This window comes from Pagrus major, chromosome 18, assembly GCF_040436345.1.
Source record: "Pagrus major chromosome 18, Pma_NU_1.0".
Classification (NCBI taxonomy): Eukaryota; Metazoa; Chordata; class Actinopteri; order Spariformes; family Sparidae; genus Pagrus; species Pagrus major.
This window is the reverse complement of record NC_133232.1, coordinates 18,182,559-18,203,060: the sequence shown is the minus strand read 5'-3', so window position 1 is coordinate 18,203,060 and position 20,502 is coordinate 18,182,559. Positions and strand designations below refer to the sequence as shown.

Genomic DNA, 20,502 nt, shown 5'->3' with positions numbered 1-20,502 from the left:
TATATTTCATACTTCTGAAGAGACATTGTGAACGCAGAGGTATGTTCAGAAAGAAAGAACGTCTCTTTGTCAAAGATGTCCTTCTGTGCATCATCACATAAAGCTCCAGTTCATTAAGTGTCGCTCTTGCAGCAGCTGAGGCACTTTCCCTATCCTTGGTCAGACTGAATTCCAACCTCGTCGTCTCTATCTGCCTCCTCGCTTGGGTTTTTGCGGTTCCAAATGGAATTAATTTCTCTGGGCCGTTTGTTCTTTGATCCGGTTGTGTGCGGCTATGTCGCACCCTCAATGACACATCCTTGTCACCTTAGTTTTGCTTTCGTGAGGCTTACAGCCGCACCTTTCAGAAGTGCTCTGGGAATCCAATTATTTCTCATCTGTGTAAACAACTTGTAGTGTCAGTGGCCTGGCGCAGAAATGTTGTTTCATCACCTTCAATGTGTTTTTTCAAAATATCATACATAGTGAAAGCACGCTGAATCCTGGGTTTGTTTGTCTGCCTCTGAACGGCTCCTTGCTCTCATCTTTGCACCTAGAAAGTATTTTTTTTATATGATCCTCTCTGTGAAAAGTGTGGCCTGGAGTGGTGGGGAAACTTCTGTTGACCAAATGGATGAACACAGCCTTGATATATTTCTTGAATGTATTTATTTTTGACTTCAGCACTGCTAATAATGCACCCTCTACATAATGATCTTCTGCTCATTAAGGCTGCAGAATCTGCTATAGTGTTTCCTATGTTTAGCATACAGATGATGCAGCTGAATCTTTTTCTGTGCGTGAAGGAAGAGGCTTCTGTTCTGTGAACATTAAACAAAAGTAGCTTTTGCAGCTCCTTTCCTTTGCTCATCTCGACTTCTGTCCTGTCTCTGCTGGTTTCCTGCCAGGTGCGGATCTGCAGGTCTGCCAAAACAAAGGCCCGACCTGCTGTTCCAAGAAGATGGAGGAGCGGTATCAGGTAGCCGCACGCAGCAACATGGAGTCGGGCCTGCAGGTTGTCAGCGCTCAACTCAAGCGTCTTATCATCGGGAATGCTGCCATATTCCAAGGTAAGCAGTGAGCACCTAAGATGTTTTTTGAACGAGCCCAGAGAGAAAACGGCATCATAAACCGATAATTGACATCCTCAAAACAAGACAGTCAGTATCCACTTACTTGACTACACATCCCTGGTTGCATCAGCAGCTCACTCCTCCAGACAGTGAGTCACATATAAATAAAGAAGCAGCATAAAGCAAGCAGACAGGGATGAGATGCTCAGCTGCTGCTCAACTAAATGTTAGAATGGCAGAGACGTGTGGTTAAAGTGACTTTAGATGTAGTGTGCGCTTGTCGGTGCCAGACATGTTGTTCTAGAAAGTGACAGCCTCCTGAGATTTTGGCGCAGTGCAGTCAGAGATGGCTGTTATTCACAGAGTGAAAATAGCCAGTCAGCAGTGGTCCTGGAAAGCACTCACAGATGAGAGAGGTCAGAGGAGGCTGGCTGGTGTGACTGGTGCTAACCAACAGATGTATTGACAGCTCAGTGCAACAGTGATGTGAAAAATGTGCATAAATCAAACCTGGAGATCTCAGCATCTCAACTGCTCTCAGCTGTGAAGACGAGGATGAAGGTGCGGGAGGCAGGTGATAGCTGAGAGTGACTGACTGAACGATGAAATGATACCTGGTCTAATGGCTGAAGCAGATATGTTATAAAAGTCAGCAGAAACTAAGTGACACTGTCAAATCAGCATTTCCTTGTGGGGTTGTTGCTTTAAAGAAGTGAAGCTGCTTTGGAGGCAAAATATAATCCCAGTTGACACCATGTGTACATAACAGAGCTTACGCTTTAATTTACTCATCACTGATGATTTGATTAAAGTATTTGTCTTGGGAACTATGCTTTTTCAGTCACATGAGAAGATTGATGCCAGTGGTGGAAGGCAACTAAGTACATTTTCTAAAGTATTTAACTGTTTTGTGTTAAAATAACAGCTTCTAAAACATTTTGATGGTACACTGACCGGTCATAGGGAGAACAGTGTCTCCGTCAGTCCCACTCTACACCCCAATCACTTGTATTTGCACTTGTAATTGAGTGGGTGAGAAAGATCTCCCAGTAGAAGTACAGAATGCTTCATACACCATCAGTGTGAAACTGGACCATATTTTATGTTAGCTCATCTGATATTACATGTGATAATATTGTTACAGAAACCCGGACTTTGTGTTGAGACAAAATACCATTTCTTACACCGCGTTGCTTTATGTACAATTTTGAGGTACAAATTTACTTGAGTATTTCCATTTTATGCCACTTGATACTGTGAGTCCACTACATTTCAGAGGGTACTTTTAACTTCACATCATTGATTTGACAAAAACTTATTACTATTTATTAATTAACCTTCATATAAGGGTTTTACATAAAAGACAGAACAATGATAAAATACAATGTATTGTTAAAGTTCAAGGCAGTAGTTCCAACCTTTTCGGCATGTAACCCCATTATAAAAAAATAATGTCATGACTCAAACACTTTCTTGTGGACTGTTGCAACTACAAAGGCTACTTAGCAAACTTTTGGGAGATATTGCTGCTGTGTTCACTTGTTCTACCCTTCTTCAGGTATTCTGGTGCTACTGTTGCTTGTGATTGTAGAATTTACCATGATGGTTTTTAATTTTTTTTTACTGTACAGTGTAAGTTACATTTTTTACACTGGAAACAAAAACTTCAACAGAAGTGACGGTTGTAAACTTTACGAACTGGCTTCAAGTAATCTCCTGGAGAGCAAAGAGGTACACAACTTTTCCCTCACAGTGCAGCCGTATTAGTAACAGTTGTTTTGAAATATCCTTTTCACATTTAATGTTGAGCTCTTTTTTTTTTTATCACTCGACACAGGCCTTTTCAATCCAGCGCAGCAGCTCTGTTTACTGTCTCGGGGTTTCTTTAAGTGGGATGTGCAGACTCGCTGGGCCAACTTTTTTGAGCACACACTCATCGGTTGTGAAACGCAGCACCATCCTGACATGCCAATTAAAACTTGGGGTTTAATGGGGACCGAGGGGTTTGCTTGACGTGGTTGTTCCACACTAACTATGTTAGAGACTGCCGCTGTGGTTTGGCTGCACTTTCCTAGAAGGGGTTCAATACTAATTGCTTTAGCATAGGGCTTGAGAAAACTCCCCAAACAGCCCCGGACTGAAATCCTTTTAACATCCTGGTCTTATCTGTTTCCCTCTACTTCATTTTCATCCTCTCTCTCTCTTCTCCTCTTTTCTTCTCTCTCTCTCTCTCTCTCTGACCCTGCCAATATCTCTCTCCATCTCTGTCTCGCTCAATCTACTTGACTTTTCTTTCTCCTTCTATCTTTCTCACCCTGTCTGTCTCTTTCTCTCGCGCTCTTGTGCTACTATTGGGAATTGAGCGCATGCCTTGTTTGCAATCTTCTTTGCTGCTCTCTGTCTCTCTTCTTCAGCACTCACTTCTGCCAGAGATCAAAGGGCTTCCCCTCTCCACTCCTCTATCTCCCATCTCTGAGCGCTCTCTCTATCCCTGCATCCCTCTCTCGTTCCAGCTCCACCTGCCCGGCTGCTCCGCTTTCCCAAGCCTCAGACTACACCAGAGGTTTTCACCCTTTTGAAGTCAACTTCTCCAAACAACAGAGAAAGTAATGGCTCTGTCTGTCTTTGTCTTTTAAGCAGTAAGATGACAGGCTGCTTTAACATTAGGCTTCTTCAGGATCAATACCAGGAAATAGGTAAGGCATTAGGAATTTCTAATGATGCGTGCCTCTAGCACAGAATGACTCATATGCCATTTGACAATCTAATGAGCCCTGGCTGATCGCTTTATATTGTAGCAGGGGAACACTATGTAATGGATAAACTGCAGCATCCACTCTGATATGTGACAGACTCTTGGATTTCATTTTGATTCCCATTAGTGAGATCACAACACCATCTTCCCCCGCAAGCTCTGATTGCCTCGTGCTCAATGGCCTGATGTTGTCAATTTAGCTCAAAACGAGAATCTGTAAACCTGTGCAGGATGCTCCTCTTTAAATCTAATCTTTAAAAATGAGAAGCTGATCTTGCGCATGCTGAGAATTTAATTTGGAAAATAAATTATGGAGTCCAATATTTCTGATGAGTGTATTAGTATGTGATGCTGCACGTCATTGAGCAGCCTGCTGATAATTTGATCCATGAAATATATTGCAGAGTTTTGAGGCAGCGCTGAGGGGAGAGGACAGTGGTGGCGGGGACATGATGGAACTTAAAGGGCCACTTTACTCTTTTACACATCAAGATCAGTCGTCACAAGCACCACCAGTGTTATTAAGTACTCATGACATTACATATTAAAAAAGTTTACTGAAAGGTCATATTGATAACCTTTTTATGTGGACAAATCATTAATATGATTGGGAATTGATAATTTAAAAAAAAGTTTTGTTGGGTCCAAAATGATTATTTTGTTTATCTTGTGGGTATAATAGTATAACGCCTCAGCAGTTTGTGGGGGGAGTTCAGTGGCACGCCACGTTTAGATGCTTAATGTTCAATCAATGTTCAGTTTTCAATCAATAACACTTTTAACCAAGTACTCGTCAGCAAAAACAGTTACATAACTGATTAAATTACTGATTTCATAACTTCACGTTACTTTGTCCTCATGTCTGTTTGTTGCTGTGATTTATGGGAAGGTGGATAAAGTGGATGGTATGTGTACAAAGCACAGACCAGGGTTCACAACCATGATGTGAGTCCACCATCTTTCCATAACCCTAACTATGTGGTGTGCATGCCTAAACATAACCCTCAAAAAGTTTAATAAGGATATAAATGTCAGGGGACACTATATTGCAAGACTTGTAATGGCAGGAAAACAAGCTGAATACAGTGCACAACTTAGCAGAAACTTTTATTAAAACATTTCCTCATTATGTTGATAAAAAATGTTTTCCCTTTATCTTATCTTTCAAAATGTGTTTCCTGTTGCAAATTATAAGTAAAGTGAAAGCTTTAGGCTTACCAGTCAATCAGCTACGGTCATGAGCAGCTGAAATGAGTTTCCTCCGTAGAGTGGCGGGGCTCAGCCTGAGATAAAGGGTGAGAAGCTCAGACGTCCGGAGGGAGCTCGGAGTAGAGCCGCTGCTCCTTTGTGCTGAAAGGAGCCAGTTGAGGTGGTGAGGGGCATTTGATAAGGATGCACGTCCAACCTGGAGGAGACGCCAGGGTAGACCCAGAACTTGCTGGAGGGATTACATATCTCATCTAGCCTGGGAACGCCTCCAGATCCCCCCAGGAGGAGCTGGAAACTTTTCTGCGGAGAAGGACGTCTGGTACCCTGCTGGTATCGCGACCCGACCACTGATAAGCAAAAGAAAATGGATGGATGGAATAAAACTAAATCAATGTAAAAATACAAAAACTTGAAGCAAAAAAACAGACTTAAATACACAAGGGCTGATTAACGAATAACGAAACATGGGTATACACAGAAAACAGGCAGGAAAAAGACAAAGACAGAAAGTGGAAAGTAAAACATGACACATGAGGATAAAATCTACAAAGTAAAACAGGATCTGACTTAACCACAAGCCCAAGCCATGACAGAAGCAACGTAGGATGAAGGGAGTTGTTGTCCTTGTTGTGAAACAACCGCCAATACAATAAAAATCAGATTTTCACGGATGAGGTAACGTATTAAAGAGAGACTACTATATGTAGTTCTGGAGAAGAAATTCAAACTTAGAATTTTGATATTTACAATATTAATGAGATCATAATACAAATTCTGAAATATTTATTTTTACCATAACTGAGTAAACAAGCTGTTCTCAGAGGAAAAATAAGAAAAACACTGTTTGAAGCTAGAAAGGTGGCAGGGTCCGCCACATATAAACAGAGTAAAACAGTATGAAATTGTGTTGTCCTTTAAGGTCAGTTTGTTTACTCAGTTTATTCAGTCATGAAAACAATGAGAGTTTATTGTCAAAGAAGATCTTTCTCTTCTGATTAAAATGTCTTTCCCAAAACTACATAGTGCTCCTTTAAAATTTCATTCACATTGTTTTCCCAAAAGCTGTGACCAAATGAAACGCAGCGCCACCTTCAGTAAAAATGGAAACATTATCCCAGAAGGAAACATTATAAACAAATCTATAATCACCTCTCAAAAGTTTGTCAATGAGTTTTCCGCAGTTCGACTAATCAGCTCATTTAATTTTTGTTTGAGTACTAATGTGCTTAATTACTTTCCACCTACTAATCCACTGGCTGCAACTCTTAAACAATGTCTTCACACTGTGGCTCAGCTGACTTTAGCACAGATTTATGTTTGTGATGTGATTACTGTACATCTCATGATCTCCTCTCCCCCCTCACCCATCCTCTCTGTCTGTATCCCCTTTATAACTGCTCGACCGAGCAGAAACTCATCCAAAAACCATCTTCTGGCATTTTGGGTGATTGGCAGCTCTAATTGTTGTTATTTCCCCAGCGATGTGTCCTTCAGCGAGGCGCTGCTGCTGATGTTGTGGTGCTCAGCCTGAGCCCGTGCCTGCAGATTAGAAATTAGATTATCCTCCTTTGTTAATGAGACAAGCTTTTATTTAAGTTTTTAAAAATGATTTGTTGAGGTTATTATTATGTAAGTGGCTGAGTGTCGGTGCGGGCAGAGTCGGGTTGCTTCTTCTTGTGCAGTGCTTGTGTAAAATCACACATCCTGATATCGAGCCTCTCCTGACTGCAGTGCTGTGGAGAGAACAAGACCACACTGCTGTCTGCTCAGTTTCATCGCAGCCCCTCTGCAGCCTGAGGAGCAGTCGTCACCCAGAGGGGAGTCACTCTCAAGTCCAAAGAGCAAACCCAATTAATAAACATGAGAGGACGGGATTGGCCCGATTGCTTATAAAGTCAAATATGCGGGGAGGAAAGTTTGGCAGCGTGTGTGTGTGCAGAAATCAGAGAGTCTGTGTGATACTCACTCAAATAAGTGGGACAGCCAGCCTGGTGCTCCTGAAATGACTCAATGAGTCCATAGAAGGCTGGCTCAGTGGGGTGTTCGAAAACAGGTCTGACTTGGACTACTTTCAGGCAGCATGAGGGCGATCTGTATGTGGCTTCACTCGTTGCTGCGAGGCAGGGGAGCTCTCTCCACTTTACTCTGAGCTCACAGGGGCGACGCTCTGTAAATGAACGGGAGTTTGGAAGGAGCTTGAAAGGATGCTCATGTCTTTTTATCAAATATAAAGACACAACCTGCGGTGTGCTCTGCTCAACAAACTCACACACACACACCATAATCGAAAAAGTTCCCTCAACAGAAGTGTGAATAAATCTTCTTTTGTGTCCTTGAGTTCCTCGTACCTCGTTCCTAGCGGGCCAACAAATTAGCATCTCATTAGCAGTCTCAAAAAATTCTATCGACTTCCCCCGCTTCTTCTGGATGGGTTTTAATTACTCTAAGTGTATAAGGAATTAGAATGGCAGACCCCCTGTGGCCCCGGTGGAGGTGGTTGTTGACCTTGACAGGAGTTTGCCCTCATTTGTCTTCGATAGTGCTGAATGGACATTTGCCATGGCAGTAACCCAAACGAGATGTGGCAGGAGGGGGATGATGCAGAACCTGGCAGGCCTGAGCTGCCTTCCCATCCAGCAGCCAATAATCAAAATCAGATCTCGCTGCCCTCTGCATCCATTCCCTGTCTCCTGCTCGTTAGCCATCCGCTCGATCCCGAGTGCTCCAGGAGTCTGGCCCGGGCAGACCTCTCCTTTGTTCTTCCCATCATCTGCTTTCCAATAATCATCCCCTGCATTATGCTCTCCATGGAGTCATTTTGTCTTCTGGAGAAGTTTTCCCGGAGTAATCCAATAACAGCGAGGACTGGTGGGATATATGCCTGCTGCGAGATGTCTGAAGTTGTTTACTTGCTGCCCCGGGCTAATCTAATAACTTAATGATGGGGAGAGGCAGTTTTGCTATGTCCAATGGGCTCCTTCGAGCATCGCTTACTGGACACGCTGGGGTATACCAGCCATTACCACGTCTTCTTCTATCAACTCGTAATTTGATTTTAACTTAATTGCCATGTTTTATCATTATGCGTCAATCCTTCGTTGGCTTGTAATGAGATTTTCGGGACTTTTTGAGCACTCTGCTGGGCTGATAAACTGCAGCACAGATTGATATTTAATAAATCCAGTGCAATACTGAGAATACCGTCTGTTTGAGTTCTGAGGTTTCTCTCTGTGTTTAGGAGCCACAAAGGAAAGAGACGAAGGAGCGCCTCTTTGCAGTGAACAGCCCGAGAGAACATTATAGTGTTTGTGAGGCTGAGAAGGAATGTAGACACATAAGCACCAACACATCCAGGTACAGCAGGTGTAGTGATGCAGCCCTTCTTAGTGTTTCCTCTCATTATTCAGGCTGCTCTTTGTGGAGATCAAGTCTAATATCAAACACTGAGTCACCAGAGGCAAATACGCAAAACAGAAATTTGGCTGCAGTTTTCCACTGAATTAAAGCGGCAGTAGAATTATTCCTCTTTAACTTTTCATTATGAAGTCAATGTTGATTGCTCAGTGTAATAGCCATAGAATAATGACACCGTTGGGGTCTACCATAGGTTGGTTCCCTATAAGCCTCGCTTTCACTTTGCAATTCTGGGTGCCACCGGGTACGAAATCTCCTGGGAAAAAGGCTGTAGGCTGATTCACAGTACAACCCAATCTGCTTTCATGTCTCCATTATAGACTAAATGAATGAATAAACTTTTTCTCCTAATGTTTTCTTCTCCTTCAACCCTGCTGTAGTTACTTGTCTGCACAAATCAATACTCTATCAATAAAGTAGTAGCAATTCTCTTTCACTTTACCTCCTCAGTGAACATGCTTCTTTCTTTTCTCTCACTTCTAAAGTGGCGTTGATCATTTATTCAGGGAAATTCGGAAACCGCCGCAGTGTGTCCTGTGTTTTAGTTGCTACTCTGAGGAAAAAGCGATCGGGTTGTCTGTGCGTAAGCGGCGCCAGCAATAATACCACTTGGAAACACAAGAAGGGGAAATGTAAAGTTGTCTGTTTCTACTTAAAGTTAACATGGTCTGCATGCATACTAATGTGAGTTTCTGTGTCACGTTTCCCCCGTTTGTGTCAGACTGGAGCCTCTGTGTAGTTCCAGACAGAAATGTATCCATCCTGCTGCTTCAAATGTATATATATTTTTACATTGAAATCAAAGAAGAAGAAACAAAGTTCTTGTCTGGATCGATTAATTGATTTCTCTTGTCAAGAGTGATTTTTTTTTGCTATTCCTAGTATTCTCCTGAGGAGCTATTTAGGCAAAGTTAGCCTTTTTTACTTTTTCACCAGGAACATTTTTATTGTACAAAAAAGGAAAAACTACTAATTCACCTAACATTGTCTCTAAGACAGCAGTGGGTTTGTGACTGCTTGGCCCAGCGATCATCTTTTTTGGCCCTCTTCCCCTTCATCTGCCACATCCTGTTCTTCACCGAGCCATACCATGTGGTATGATGTCAATACAACTGTCTGATCAATTTCAGGTCTATTTTGGCTGAGAACCGTGCACTTGACATGAAAAAATAGCGAGACTCCAAGTCTCTCCCTAACGTAAGACGCACATGAGCCGTGTGCTCACATGGGCTGCTTGGCAACTAAACCTGTTTACATGAGCAGCAAAATGAAAAGAAAGCCGTTCCGCCAAGCTGTCAGGCTAAAGTAGCAAATACATTTGCCACAGATAATCAGGGAGTCTGATACTCTGAATCTGAAAAGGCTCTTTTCATCATTTTCACCTGACCTGGGCACCATTCTTCAGTTCAATAACAACAAGGACTCACTTTAAAAAATGTTTTTTAACACAACACACAGCTTATCCTAACACATACAGTGACATTTTCCTTCCTTGTGTGGTACCTTCTCTAACTCACATAAGTGACAAGCTAATGTTAACATAAGTGACAAGCTAACATTAACATTAGTGTCAAGCTAACGTTAACATGAGTGACAAGCTATCCTGTATTTAAGCTTCATCAAAGAGTGGTTTCATAAAAGTGACACAAATTCTTCAACAACAACGGAAAAAGACACTTTTTCAGAGAAGCCATCGGTAACTGTTGTACGATTTTTGAATGAGTAATTGCTAACTGATCGCAAAAAGAGTCATTGGTACATTGCTTTAAACAATGGGCTTCTTTTAAGCAGGTCTAAAGAATATATAAAATCATATCTTAAGCCTATTTTTATCTTAGCCAAGGAGGTTATGTTTTCACCCATGACTGATTGTTAAAGATCCCATTAACTTTAGATGTGGTTCTAGAAATTTTTTCCACATTTTTGTTAATTTCTCAGAGACTAATTCATGGATGTTGATGAACAAAACAGGCATATTTAGGTGGCTGGTATATAAGAATGAGTACTCAAAGGGACTGTTCTGCCTTGGCAGAGGTATGCGCTCTACTGAGTGCAATTCAAGGAATGTATCAAGCATTTAGCAATGTCAGTCTTGGTCCCAACCCTAATGTTTAACCTAAAATACTACAGGAGCTTGGGTGCAGAGCTTGCTCACCTGAGGAAACCAAAGTGAAAGAGGTGAGTAATGCTCACCGTGGTTGTCTTTCTTTAGCCCACAGACCACTTTGAGAAGCTGTTGAAAGAAGTGAATATGAAATCACTTCCTCCTGGTAATCATTTCACTTTTTCTTCGCCAAGATAAACCTTTGTTTTCGTTTTTGCATGCTTTCATTTTTCATTGTTTGGCTTTCCAAACTGTCTGTCTTATCTCTACAGGCTTTATGTAGGTTGCCAGGCGCTCCTGTCTCCACAGGAGGCCTCGACATCCTATCCCCAGCAGGGCTGGCATCCTGTTTAAAGTGCTCCTGTTGTCTTGCACGCTTCACAGTACACCTTTTTAATCGTGCCTCCGTCTTTTGATTTGACCGCACTCAAACCCAAAAATGCGACGGCTGTCTCTCTGCTGATAATATGTCAGCCAGTCTGCACCCCATGGGGTGGATATTTGCATATTATTTCAGCTGTGACTCTAGAAATCTTCAATAGCAGAATTATCACCCCAGAAAGAAAAGAGCCAACTCTTTCAGTCTAACACTTTGGGCTGTTCATCTTCCGCATTTCCACTATTATTCTTAAACAAAGGCTGATTTCGCCACTGAGATTAACAGTCGGTGAATTATGTTCATATTCATTTTGGAAAGACCTGTGGAGAGGAGGATTAGTTAGCTTTGCTTTTAAGCTTGTTTTAGATATGAAGGGAAAAAAGATAAAATAGAAAATAACCTTAACATTTTGTGAATGCATTCTTTTCTTTCTTCTATCTTGTGTCCTTGAATGTTTTTGTTTTTTTAATAAAAAAGGTTTTCGCGAATAAAGAAAACCTTTTATGGGTTTGAATTGAAGTTTTGCTAGTAGTCCCATATCCAAATATACTCAGCCCCAAATGTTATTTAGCTTGAAGGCAGGACTTTGTGCTCTTGTCTTCCCAGACCACAGACGCCCTTTTAACTGTGACAGAGCTGCGTCATTAAATTCATTTATTCTCGTTCAGTCTTTACAGAAAGACCCAAGGTTCGATTCAGCTTTGGTGTCACCTCGGCAAAGTGTTATCTGTAGGGAGAACACACGATTCCTGTTCGTTCCTACAATTCCTTCGCCACCTACCCTGTCGTGTTCTTTACACTGATGTGTCAAAAAATTGTCATGAGTGGTTTCTAGGGACGAGTGTGGCTCTCGGTGTTTGAGCCACATTTTAATGATGTGCCCTGTTGCACGCCTCTCGAGCCGTATTTCATCATAGAGGAAAAACAAACAGTGTAGAGTGAGGATCAAAGTGTCATTTGAAATGCTATCATCAAACAGAGCTGAAGGGACTGACAGCTCCTCCCAGCTCCAGCTGAGAGAAGAAGGCTTTGTTTCTCTCTATGTCTGAGGAGTGGTGTATCAGCTGGGGAGGAGAGGAGAGGAGAGGAGAGGAGAGGAGAGGAGAAGAGAAGAGAGGAGAGGAGAGGAGAGGAGAGGAGAGGAGAAGAGAGTAGAAGAGAGGAGAGGAGAGGAGAGGAGAGGAGAAGAGAAGAGAAGAGAAGAGAAGAGAAGAGAAGAGAAGAGAGGAGAGGAGAGGAGAGGAGAGGAGAGGAGAGGAGAGGAGAGGAGAGTAGAGTAGAGTAGAGTAGAGTAGAGTAGAGTAGAGTAGAGTAGAGTAGAGTAGAGTAGAGGAGAGGAGAGGAGAGGAGAGGAGAGGAGAGGAGAGGAGAGGAGAGGAGAGATGTGGAAAGGAAAGCAAAGGAAAGGAAAGCAAAGGAAAGCAAAAGGGTTGTAGAGGAACGTAAATTAAAAGGGAGATGAAATGAAAGGAAAGGAAGAGGGAAGGAGAGGAAGGGAAAATAAACAAAAAGGGAAGAAGAGAACAAATAAGAGTAAAGGAAAGGAAGTGAGGTGGAAAAGGAAAGGAAAGGAAAGGAGGGCAAAGGGAGAGTGAAAGCAGCATATTGACATGAACACATCTCATACTGAGCTAATGAGCTCCTTTAGATGGATCGCCCAGCATCTCCATACATCATGTGAGACTTTTTTCCACTTAATGGATGATACAAATCTGCTTTTCAGAAGTGCCCACAGTTCTATTTAATCAAAGCCATTTCTGTGAGCTGAATCAATTCAAACGCAGGAACACATCTGAACAGCCACATCTATTAACGAGACGTGTTTGAGAAAGTACACATTTGTCTTCATATTAACCCAAATGGAGGCTATTCTTAGATGTCGCTTTGTTTATATTTATCCTCACTCCAGGGCATGCATACTCGGTATAAATCTAAAGCCTTTACAGCTGACGTGTCATGGCTGCAAAAGTTCTCTCTCCCTTTTAACTCAAAACTATCACTCCCTCAATCTGAAGTTATTTGAGTTCAGCTCTATGGGGGCAACCCCAGCAAGACCTGAAGGTGTTTGCTTGTCAGTCTTTTTCTTTGTGCACAACGCTTGGCAGCTTGTGGCATGGGACACCTGCTCCAGAATTAATCTTCAAGGTCTCCCTGTTTATGAAAAGCATCCTCTGCTTTGGCTAGGTGCACTCTGCAGTCAGTTCGCTCACAGGTCTGAGTTGTTTGAACCTAATTCAGGTTGCAGTCTCATGATATCAGCACAGAGTTTCTCTGAATAGGAAGATTACAAGACTGTCACACAACTGAGAAGGCGACCCATTTATTTCTGCTCATCCTCCATCTCTTCATAGCTCTTCCTTCACCTCACGACCCCACCAGTTTGCCCTCTTCCTCCTACTCAAACCATGCACTTATAGTTCAAAGAGATGCATTTTTCATTTTGGACCATGAAATATTGAAGCACTTACGCAACATATGCTCAGCCATGCAGACATAACAACCTGTCAGGGCAGGGTGGAGAAGGGCAGAGGGGCTGATCTTACATCTTTGTGATCTCATGGCTTATTTATAACAATATAAATATGTAACAACAATTAACCAAATTTAACTTCTGAAAAAAGGGTCACTGACATCACCTGAAAATCATCTGTGTCATTCAGCGCTGTGTTCACTGATTCCTGATAAGTCCTCTCTCACTGTCATGCGAGTTATAATTTTCTTCACTAAACAACCAAAGTGAAAGTAGTGCAATGTTATGACTTTGCAAAGATATGGCGCAGGTCCATGGTCCTCATACCAACAGTCAACGTGGGTTTATTTTATCATATTTAGGCAGCAGTGCTTTGAGCACTAGGTGCACGTTACTGTTTAACGTTAATTCTGAAGGACTATGAGTTCACAGTTTGAGTCAAGCAAGCACAGAGACAGTTTTCTTTGGTTGTGTCTGTGCTTTTCTTCCGGTTGGTTTGTCAAAGAAACAACCAGCAGCGGTGCTGATAGGGTGGATTATGAACTGTAGTTTCCCGGGTAAACAAACCACCCTCTTCAGTTGTCGCAGCTGTGTCTTAAGGGCGAGGGAGACTGGACCGCCTGTCTGTTCTTGCTGGCCCAGAGACACTCAAGAATAATCTACAGAGACCCTGAGAGGAGCAGCAGCTGGCCTGCAGGAGGGGTGTGACAGCTGAAGGGTTCAGTGTGTTAACTGTGGAAAACTGCAGTTTACAATCCACTGTAACAGCATCGCTGCTGGCTGTTTGTTGTACAAACCAACCCTAGAACACAGACACAGCCCGAGCCAATACTCTTTATGTCAACGTTCATGTCATAGTCATGCCCAACCAATGCAACCAACAAAGACCAATCAGAGACAGAGTAGGTTCTTGCAAGAAAAGCAGTGGGATACATAGTAACACATATTTGTCTTCAACATAAATAAAGTACTGGACATGGCACAGCATGGGGCGATTTCCCTGGTTTCTAAAATAAATCTGATTATATGTAAGTTCATGAGAAAATGGTCGTACCTCTCAATTGATTTATTACCTCAGTAAACCGTGTCCCAATGAGTTTATGATCTCAACTGATAATTTCAAGTCTTCTTCAATACACCATGATGTTCATTTTGCATGTTATGGTCCCATTTAGGGTAAAACTGATGATAAATCAGGGCAGACCCACAAATGGTCAAGGTGCAGTTTTTTGATTGGGAGATTGAGCTATTCACCCGAATAACATTTGATTGGATACCTTTACATGTACGCCCTTGTGTTCAAGATCAAAAACATGTTTACATTATACGGAAAGAAAAAACATATACCAAGAATGTTTATTCAAACAGGGACACAGGATGAGAGCTTTTATCTTACTGCGTCTTTAAAGTTTGGAGCTAATGTCATCCTACTTCATATCCATTATCACACGCTTTGATCTCACATTGTTCCTCCAGATTTAAACAGTTCAGCAGTTGCCAGATTTTCACTCCCTCCTCTTAAAACAAACCACTGCCACAGCTCAGGCAGCAGACGAAGGAGTAGTCTTTATTAAAGCGATTGACTTAAGGAATTATTGATGAGGCAGGACACCATGTTCGCCCAGCAGGGGTGTGTGAAGAGGGCACAGCAGCCCAAGGGCGAGCCAGGACTGAACAGCTTAACGGAAGAAAGAAAGAGACGCGGTGGAGGGAGCTGCTGCTGCTGCTGCTGCACGCTTCTCTGCCTGTGTGGCGTGACTGATGTGAGGAGAAATGTTTGGGTGGTGAGGAGTCTGCTCCGAGTCCCGATGGAGCCTCATCAGTAGTGCACCTCTCCGTCCACCCCCTCCCCACCACCCCATACATCCCTACATCTCCAACCACCCTGGCTGGACGAGAGGCTAAGTGGTGTGAAGCAGGGAGCTCTCCGACAAGCTCCATTACTCCTCCTCAGAAAATTCCCCCGGCCCGCCTGTCAGTGGAGAGGTGATGGGGTGGGTGTGGGGAGTGGTGGGTCGATCAAATGAGGTAGAAGAGTCTCATTCATTTACCAGCTCCCTTAACAGCTATATTTTTTAGTGACTTCATAATGATGGCTCTAAAAGTAGTTAATCTGCCTTGTTAGCCTGACTTTTGAGCATTCAGCTAAAGGTTGGTTTGTCGTTTTTTCTTCTCCAAGTGGCGGGAAGAGGGGAGGTATGAACAGGGAGGGAGAACTGTCATGGCTAACTCGGACCTTGTTAGTATCGATCCCCTCGGATTGAGCACCTTTCATTTATAATTCATCTCCGTCTGATGGGCACAGATGGAGGTAGGAGAGGGTGGGGATGAACTGTGTTTTAGTATGTTTTCCTTAACAGTCTGAAATGTTTTATAGTGATGGCACAGATAATAAGCCACAGGGGGGTTAGGTGTCACCTCATAGGGAGGGCCTCATCCCTCCTCTCTACGGGTTCATTCCTGCTCTGTCAGGTCTGATGGGTGCTGCAGGCGGCCCTGGTGGCCTCCGCTGCGTTACAGGAGGCCTGCATGTCTGCTCCCTTCTGCAGCGCTGCGGTCCACTTCAGGGAATGTCAGGTTGAACGACGCGAGTGGAGGGGATCGCTCCCTATTAATATTTGAGGAGCTCTCGTCGCTGCAGCTGTTTACTTAACAGAACACGCTCCGGGGCTCCCCTGAAGAGAGCGCCACAGAGGAGCTGACAGCACCACCCTGTCACTCACTCCTCCTGCCCTCCACCCGCCTTCCCCCCATCCCCCCGTCTCTCATGGGTGCTATGCTGCTACCTGTGTCTTTTCCCCGAGCTCCGTCTCCCCCCTCATCCATCACAATCCCATCGTGCTGCTTCCTAACTGTCAACCTCTGTAGGGACTGTCATTATTTTTCATTTGTGCAGCCGTGTTATACGAGCTAAGTGCACACGCTCGCTCAGTGAATGATTCCGTTGTTCTGCCATCTGCGTCTCCCTTTCAATTTGTAAACATATCTGTATCTGTGATCTGCTCTGTCAAGATCTTGCCGATGTGTCACAGCACTGGTTGTTTGTCACCTTAGTGAAGTGCAAGTGGATTAATGGCTGTTAAGACCAAACTCTGTCCTCCTACAATGCTTGAAAGATGGTGACAAGCGTTCACCCATGCGGGCCGTGCCACTCCCGGCCTCATTCGCGGGATGTGTATATCACTGTTTTGAAGTCAGACAGAGTTCAAGAGTTCATGCAGCTTTAATAACTTGAAGCTTTTCCGCCGTAATTTCTCACTGTCTTGTTTCTGCAGATATGACACAGCTCATGCTGTTCAAAGGGATACTTACACATTTTGGGAAATATGCTTATTCACAGAGAAAAGTGATATATATACAGTAATGAGATGTTCCTACAGCCACCAGTTTATTAGCTTACAACTGGATTAGAAGACTATAGATTTGAAACTTTACATACCACATGATTTTATCTGCTGTCAACTCCAGCTGACCGAGACCAGAACATACCTGGTCCAATTTAGTCCAATCAGTCATCCCACCTTTGTGGTTTTATTAATCCCCCAGCATTTCTGACGTGTTCCCTCTTTATCTAACATTTTTATCTCGTTCCTTTTGTCCTCAGAAGCCTAAGTAGTATAAACAAGACTTGGTTGAATGTTGAAGCCAGGCCAGCTGTTTCCCCGTCTCCTCTGTTAACGAAAATTAGCATCCTGTTACCATGTGAACACCAGTTCCGGTTAAGTGACTGGAAGCGCCGTAAGTCAAGTCCATAATTCATGCAAGGTGTCATGGGGGCGAGGAACAAGGTAAATAGGCCTCACAATGCAGAAGCTATGTGGAAGGTCAAGATAATGTGGACTTTTTCCCCATTGAACAACTATGTTGCTTCATGGAGTAGTATCAGTCCTCTCATCTGACTCAAGTGAGCGAATAAGCATACTTCCAAAAATGTTTAACTATTCTTTCAAGCTACGGTCTGTCTTTGAGTAGGTCTCAGCACAGATACACAGACATGAAAAAGACTTTCAGGTCAAGAGTTCTGTCTCTCTTTTCCTTGTTCTTCTGCTATACTTCCCTACTCACCGGAGGCTTTCTCTTCCCCTCGGTTGAGCAGGATTTGTCACAGGTGTTAGCAGGAAGCTCTCGTTGCCATTATACCACAGAGTCTCTTCCTGTCCTGCTTTGAACACTGCTTCATTTTGGCTTCCTCGGTATCGGGAAGCAGGCTTTGTATGTGCAAGTAGATCGGATAATATTAATGGTCGAGACCAGATCAGGCTGAGGGTCTGTTTGTGTGTGTTTGTGTGTGTGAAACGGCCCATTAATTGAAAGAACAAGAGCTACAATCTCCCTGAGCCGGTGCAGATTTTCTCTCATGTTGAGCTTTGTCTTGTGCAGCTTAATTTGCACACCTTACACCGCGCTCGTGGCTCTCATGTTGTGTTTTTGTTTGATGCCGGGCTGTGGTTTCTCTAAGTGGGCTTATTTGTTGAGCAAAACTGCACAGTCAAATGCACCAGGGAAAGTTTAGAGGCTGGTCACGTGTCTGTCTGTGTGCAGATACTGGAGGTTGTGTACAGGTTTTGTTTGGTTTTCAGATGATTCTCTACATTTCTCTTCTTCTCATTCAACTATTGGCACATGCATATACAATATGTATAACCCATTTTGTCATATCAAGGGCTTGTTTGTGTCGGTGAAGGTTTGATGTTGGCAAATAAGAGAGAACTGTGCAAAATGGAAGCTAAAAGGGAAATAGTTTGGTAAGGCTGAGAAACATGGGCTTTTAAAATGTTTCACATTTTTAAAGCTCTTCTTAAAGTGCATTGAATTCTAGTATTCAAGAGAAATGAAGGACATCGTAAATTCTTGTAATACTTGTCTTTGTAAAAGGTGGTAGGAGGACATTCATCTTTCTGATGAATGAAGTCTTTTAATTTGGTTTTCTTCTTTTCTCTATTGACTTATGAAAGGTTTTATCACAGTGACCGCTTCGAACACGACAAACTGTCATCTTTATAGTTTGAGCAAGCCTTGCTGTTATATCACGGATGTTTAAAGTTAGACGCAGTGTTCCCGCAGGTTAAAAGGTAGAACACTCGGCCTTGCTCCAACAAAATAGCAGCGCCTCTACTCATGCATTTTTCAGGAGGGCATGGAGTTTTTTGTGTTCAGTCGGTATAGATGAAAGACACACTAGGAACGGTCCGAATCCTGCTAAAATCCCGGGAGAGGTATTCGGTTTAACCACGACATTTCAGAGCAAACTGTAGACAAGACCCAAGGGTGTGGTGGTGACTGGATCCCCTTACATCTCTCAAATACGAGTACAGATGCCCTCATGAGGTTAAGAGGCTAAAAGTTAGAGGAGTGTCTGTGCGGGATAATGACTGACTCAAGGGAAAACCTGCCTGGTGGCAGCAGCAGAGAGTAAAGAGAAACAGGCTGGTGCTGAGAAAGCTGCTAGAATCTGTAGGAAATAATGAACATATGTTTTCTGCTTTACAATCTAAACTTTAAGGCTGCTCCAGTCAATATTTCTGAGTCAATCAAATGACTGCGTGCAATATAAAGGGTGCTACTTGAATTACCCTCCAACTCTGCAGCTCCTATTCAGTAATGAGATGAGAGAGAACAGAAGTTACCAGAATGTGACTCAGAATGTGTTTCAGGGACTCTTCATATCCCAAGATAAAACAGTGTAAACATAGTCACTGTGGGGAGCACAAGGTAAAGAATGATACAGCCTTCATCATGTGTAATTTTGTGGTGGTGCTGTCAGCGGGTGAAATCTACCGTCAAACTATAAATCTGGCATCAGACAAATATTCAAACCCTTTAAACTTTAAACAAAGACGTTAAACTTTCAAACATCTCTTAGGGGATCGTACTTCTGTCCTGATGAACAGAAGCCAGTGTCAGTTAAATGCGCAGTATGTAAATTCTGCCACTAGTGGTCTCTCAATCAAAACAAAACAAAACAAAACAAAACAAAACACGTAAGTAGTGTGGGATCATGGGAGTTGTTGTCCTCGTTCAACAACCAACATCTTGGGTATTTCTGGCTATAAAGGATAAGCAAACAAAATCATCAATAGACTCTGTCTGACATGACTCAGACAGAAAAGTTCACAGACAAGTGAATGTTTGAAAGTTTTATTCTCATTCTGTTTAGTCTCATTCACAGACTCACAGAGAGTTTTAGCGACAGGCAACCAAATGTAACACACCGTCACCTTGAATAAGATTACAGATTTCTTTGAACTTTGTTGGAAACATTTGGTGAAATATAAGTATGATAAATATATATTGGTTTTACAAGTTGAGTTGAGTTGAGGAATTAAAATGTTTCTCTGTGGTGTGTATCGTACATTTTTCAGAGAAGATATATGTTTATCGAGGTTAGGTCCAGACCCGCGCCCAAAGGGACAAATTTGGGCACCCCTGATCAGAGTTGCTGTGCAGAAATGGCCATTCACAGACTTAATTAATGGGGAAAATCAAATTTAGACCTCAGCAAAAAAAAATCAGACCTCCTGTATAATGGTACAATTAGAACAAAAGAAGGGTCTGTCATTGGTTATCAAGAACTATTCTACTTTATCAAGATAAATAACAGACTATCATGGGCAGTCTAAAGCCAATGAATCACTAATAGTCCGATAAATTAATATATTACCACCATAAAGCACGGTGTAATTCAACTTTTTTGATTCTTTGTCTATGTAATATACATATTTTTTTCTATTTATTACTTACAAGTCACAAAGAAACAGAACAGACTAACTGAGGTAAAGGCTGAAAGAAGAGTTGAGAAGAGTCTTGAAGTTACAGAGAGTCATTTCTGTTGCTATTCCTTTAGATTAAATATATTGCTCAGCGATTAGATGAATTTCAACACACAAGACTGTTCATATGACCGAAGAACTTTGTGTTCTTGGCTGCTGGAAACAAAGATTTTTGTGTGACTGATTGAAGATATCGGCCGTGGCCAGCTATTCTTTATATTTCTTTGGTTCATCCTAGCGGAAGGCTCCACTGTTCTTTGAAAAATAATAGGCAGCCTTGGGAATGTACTGAAATGAAAGGACAAGACAAGGCATGTCAGGAAATTACTTTCCCTCTAAATTATTTTTT

General features: G+C 42.6%; 1 protein-coding gene across 1 annotated transcript in view; it reads left to right on the top strand.

Annotated features, from left to right (window-relative positions):
* The window catches only part of gpc3 (glypican 3), a 113,944-nt gene that overhangs the window by 7,318 nt on the left and 86,124 nt on the right, over positions 1-20,502 (top strand). The window contains exon 2 of the mRNA XM_073486327.1: positions 888-1,049. Within this exon, the coding sequence (XP_073342428.1) occupies positions 888-1,049 (162 nt within the window). The remainder of the gene's footprint in view (positions 1-887; positions 1,050-20,502) is intronic.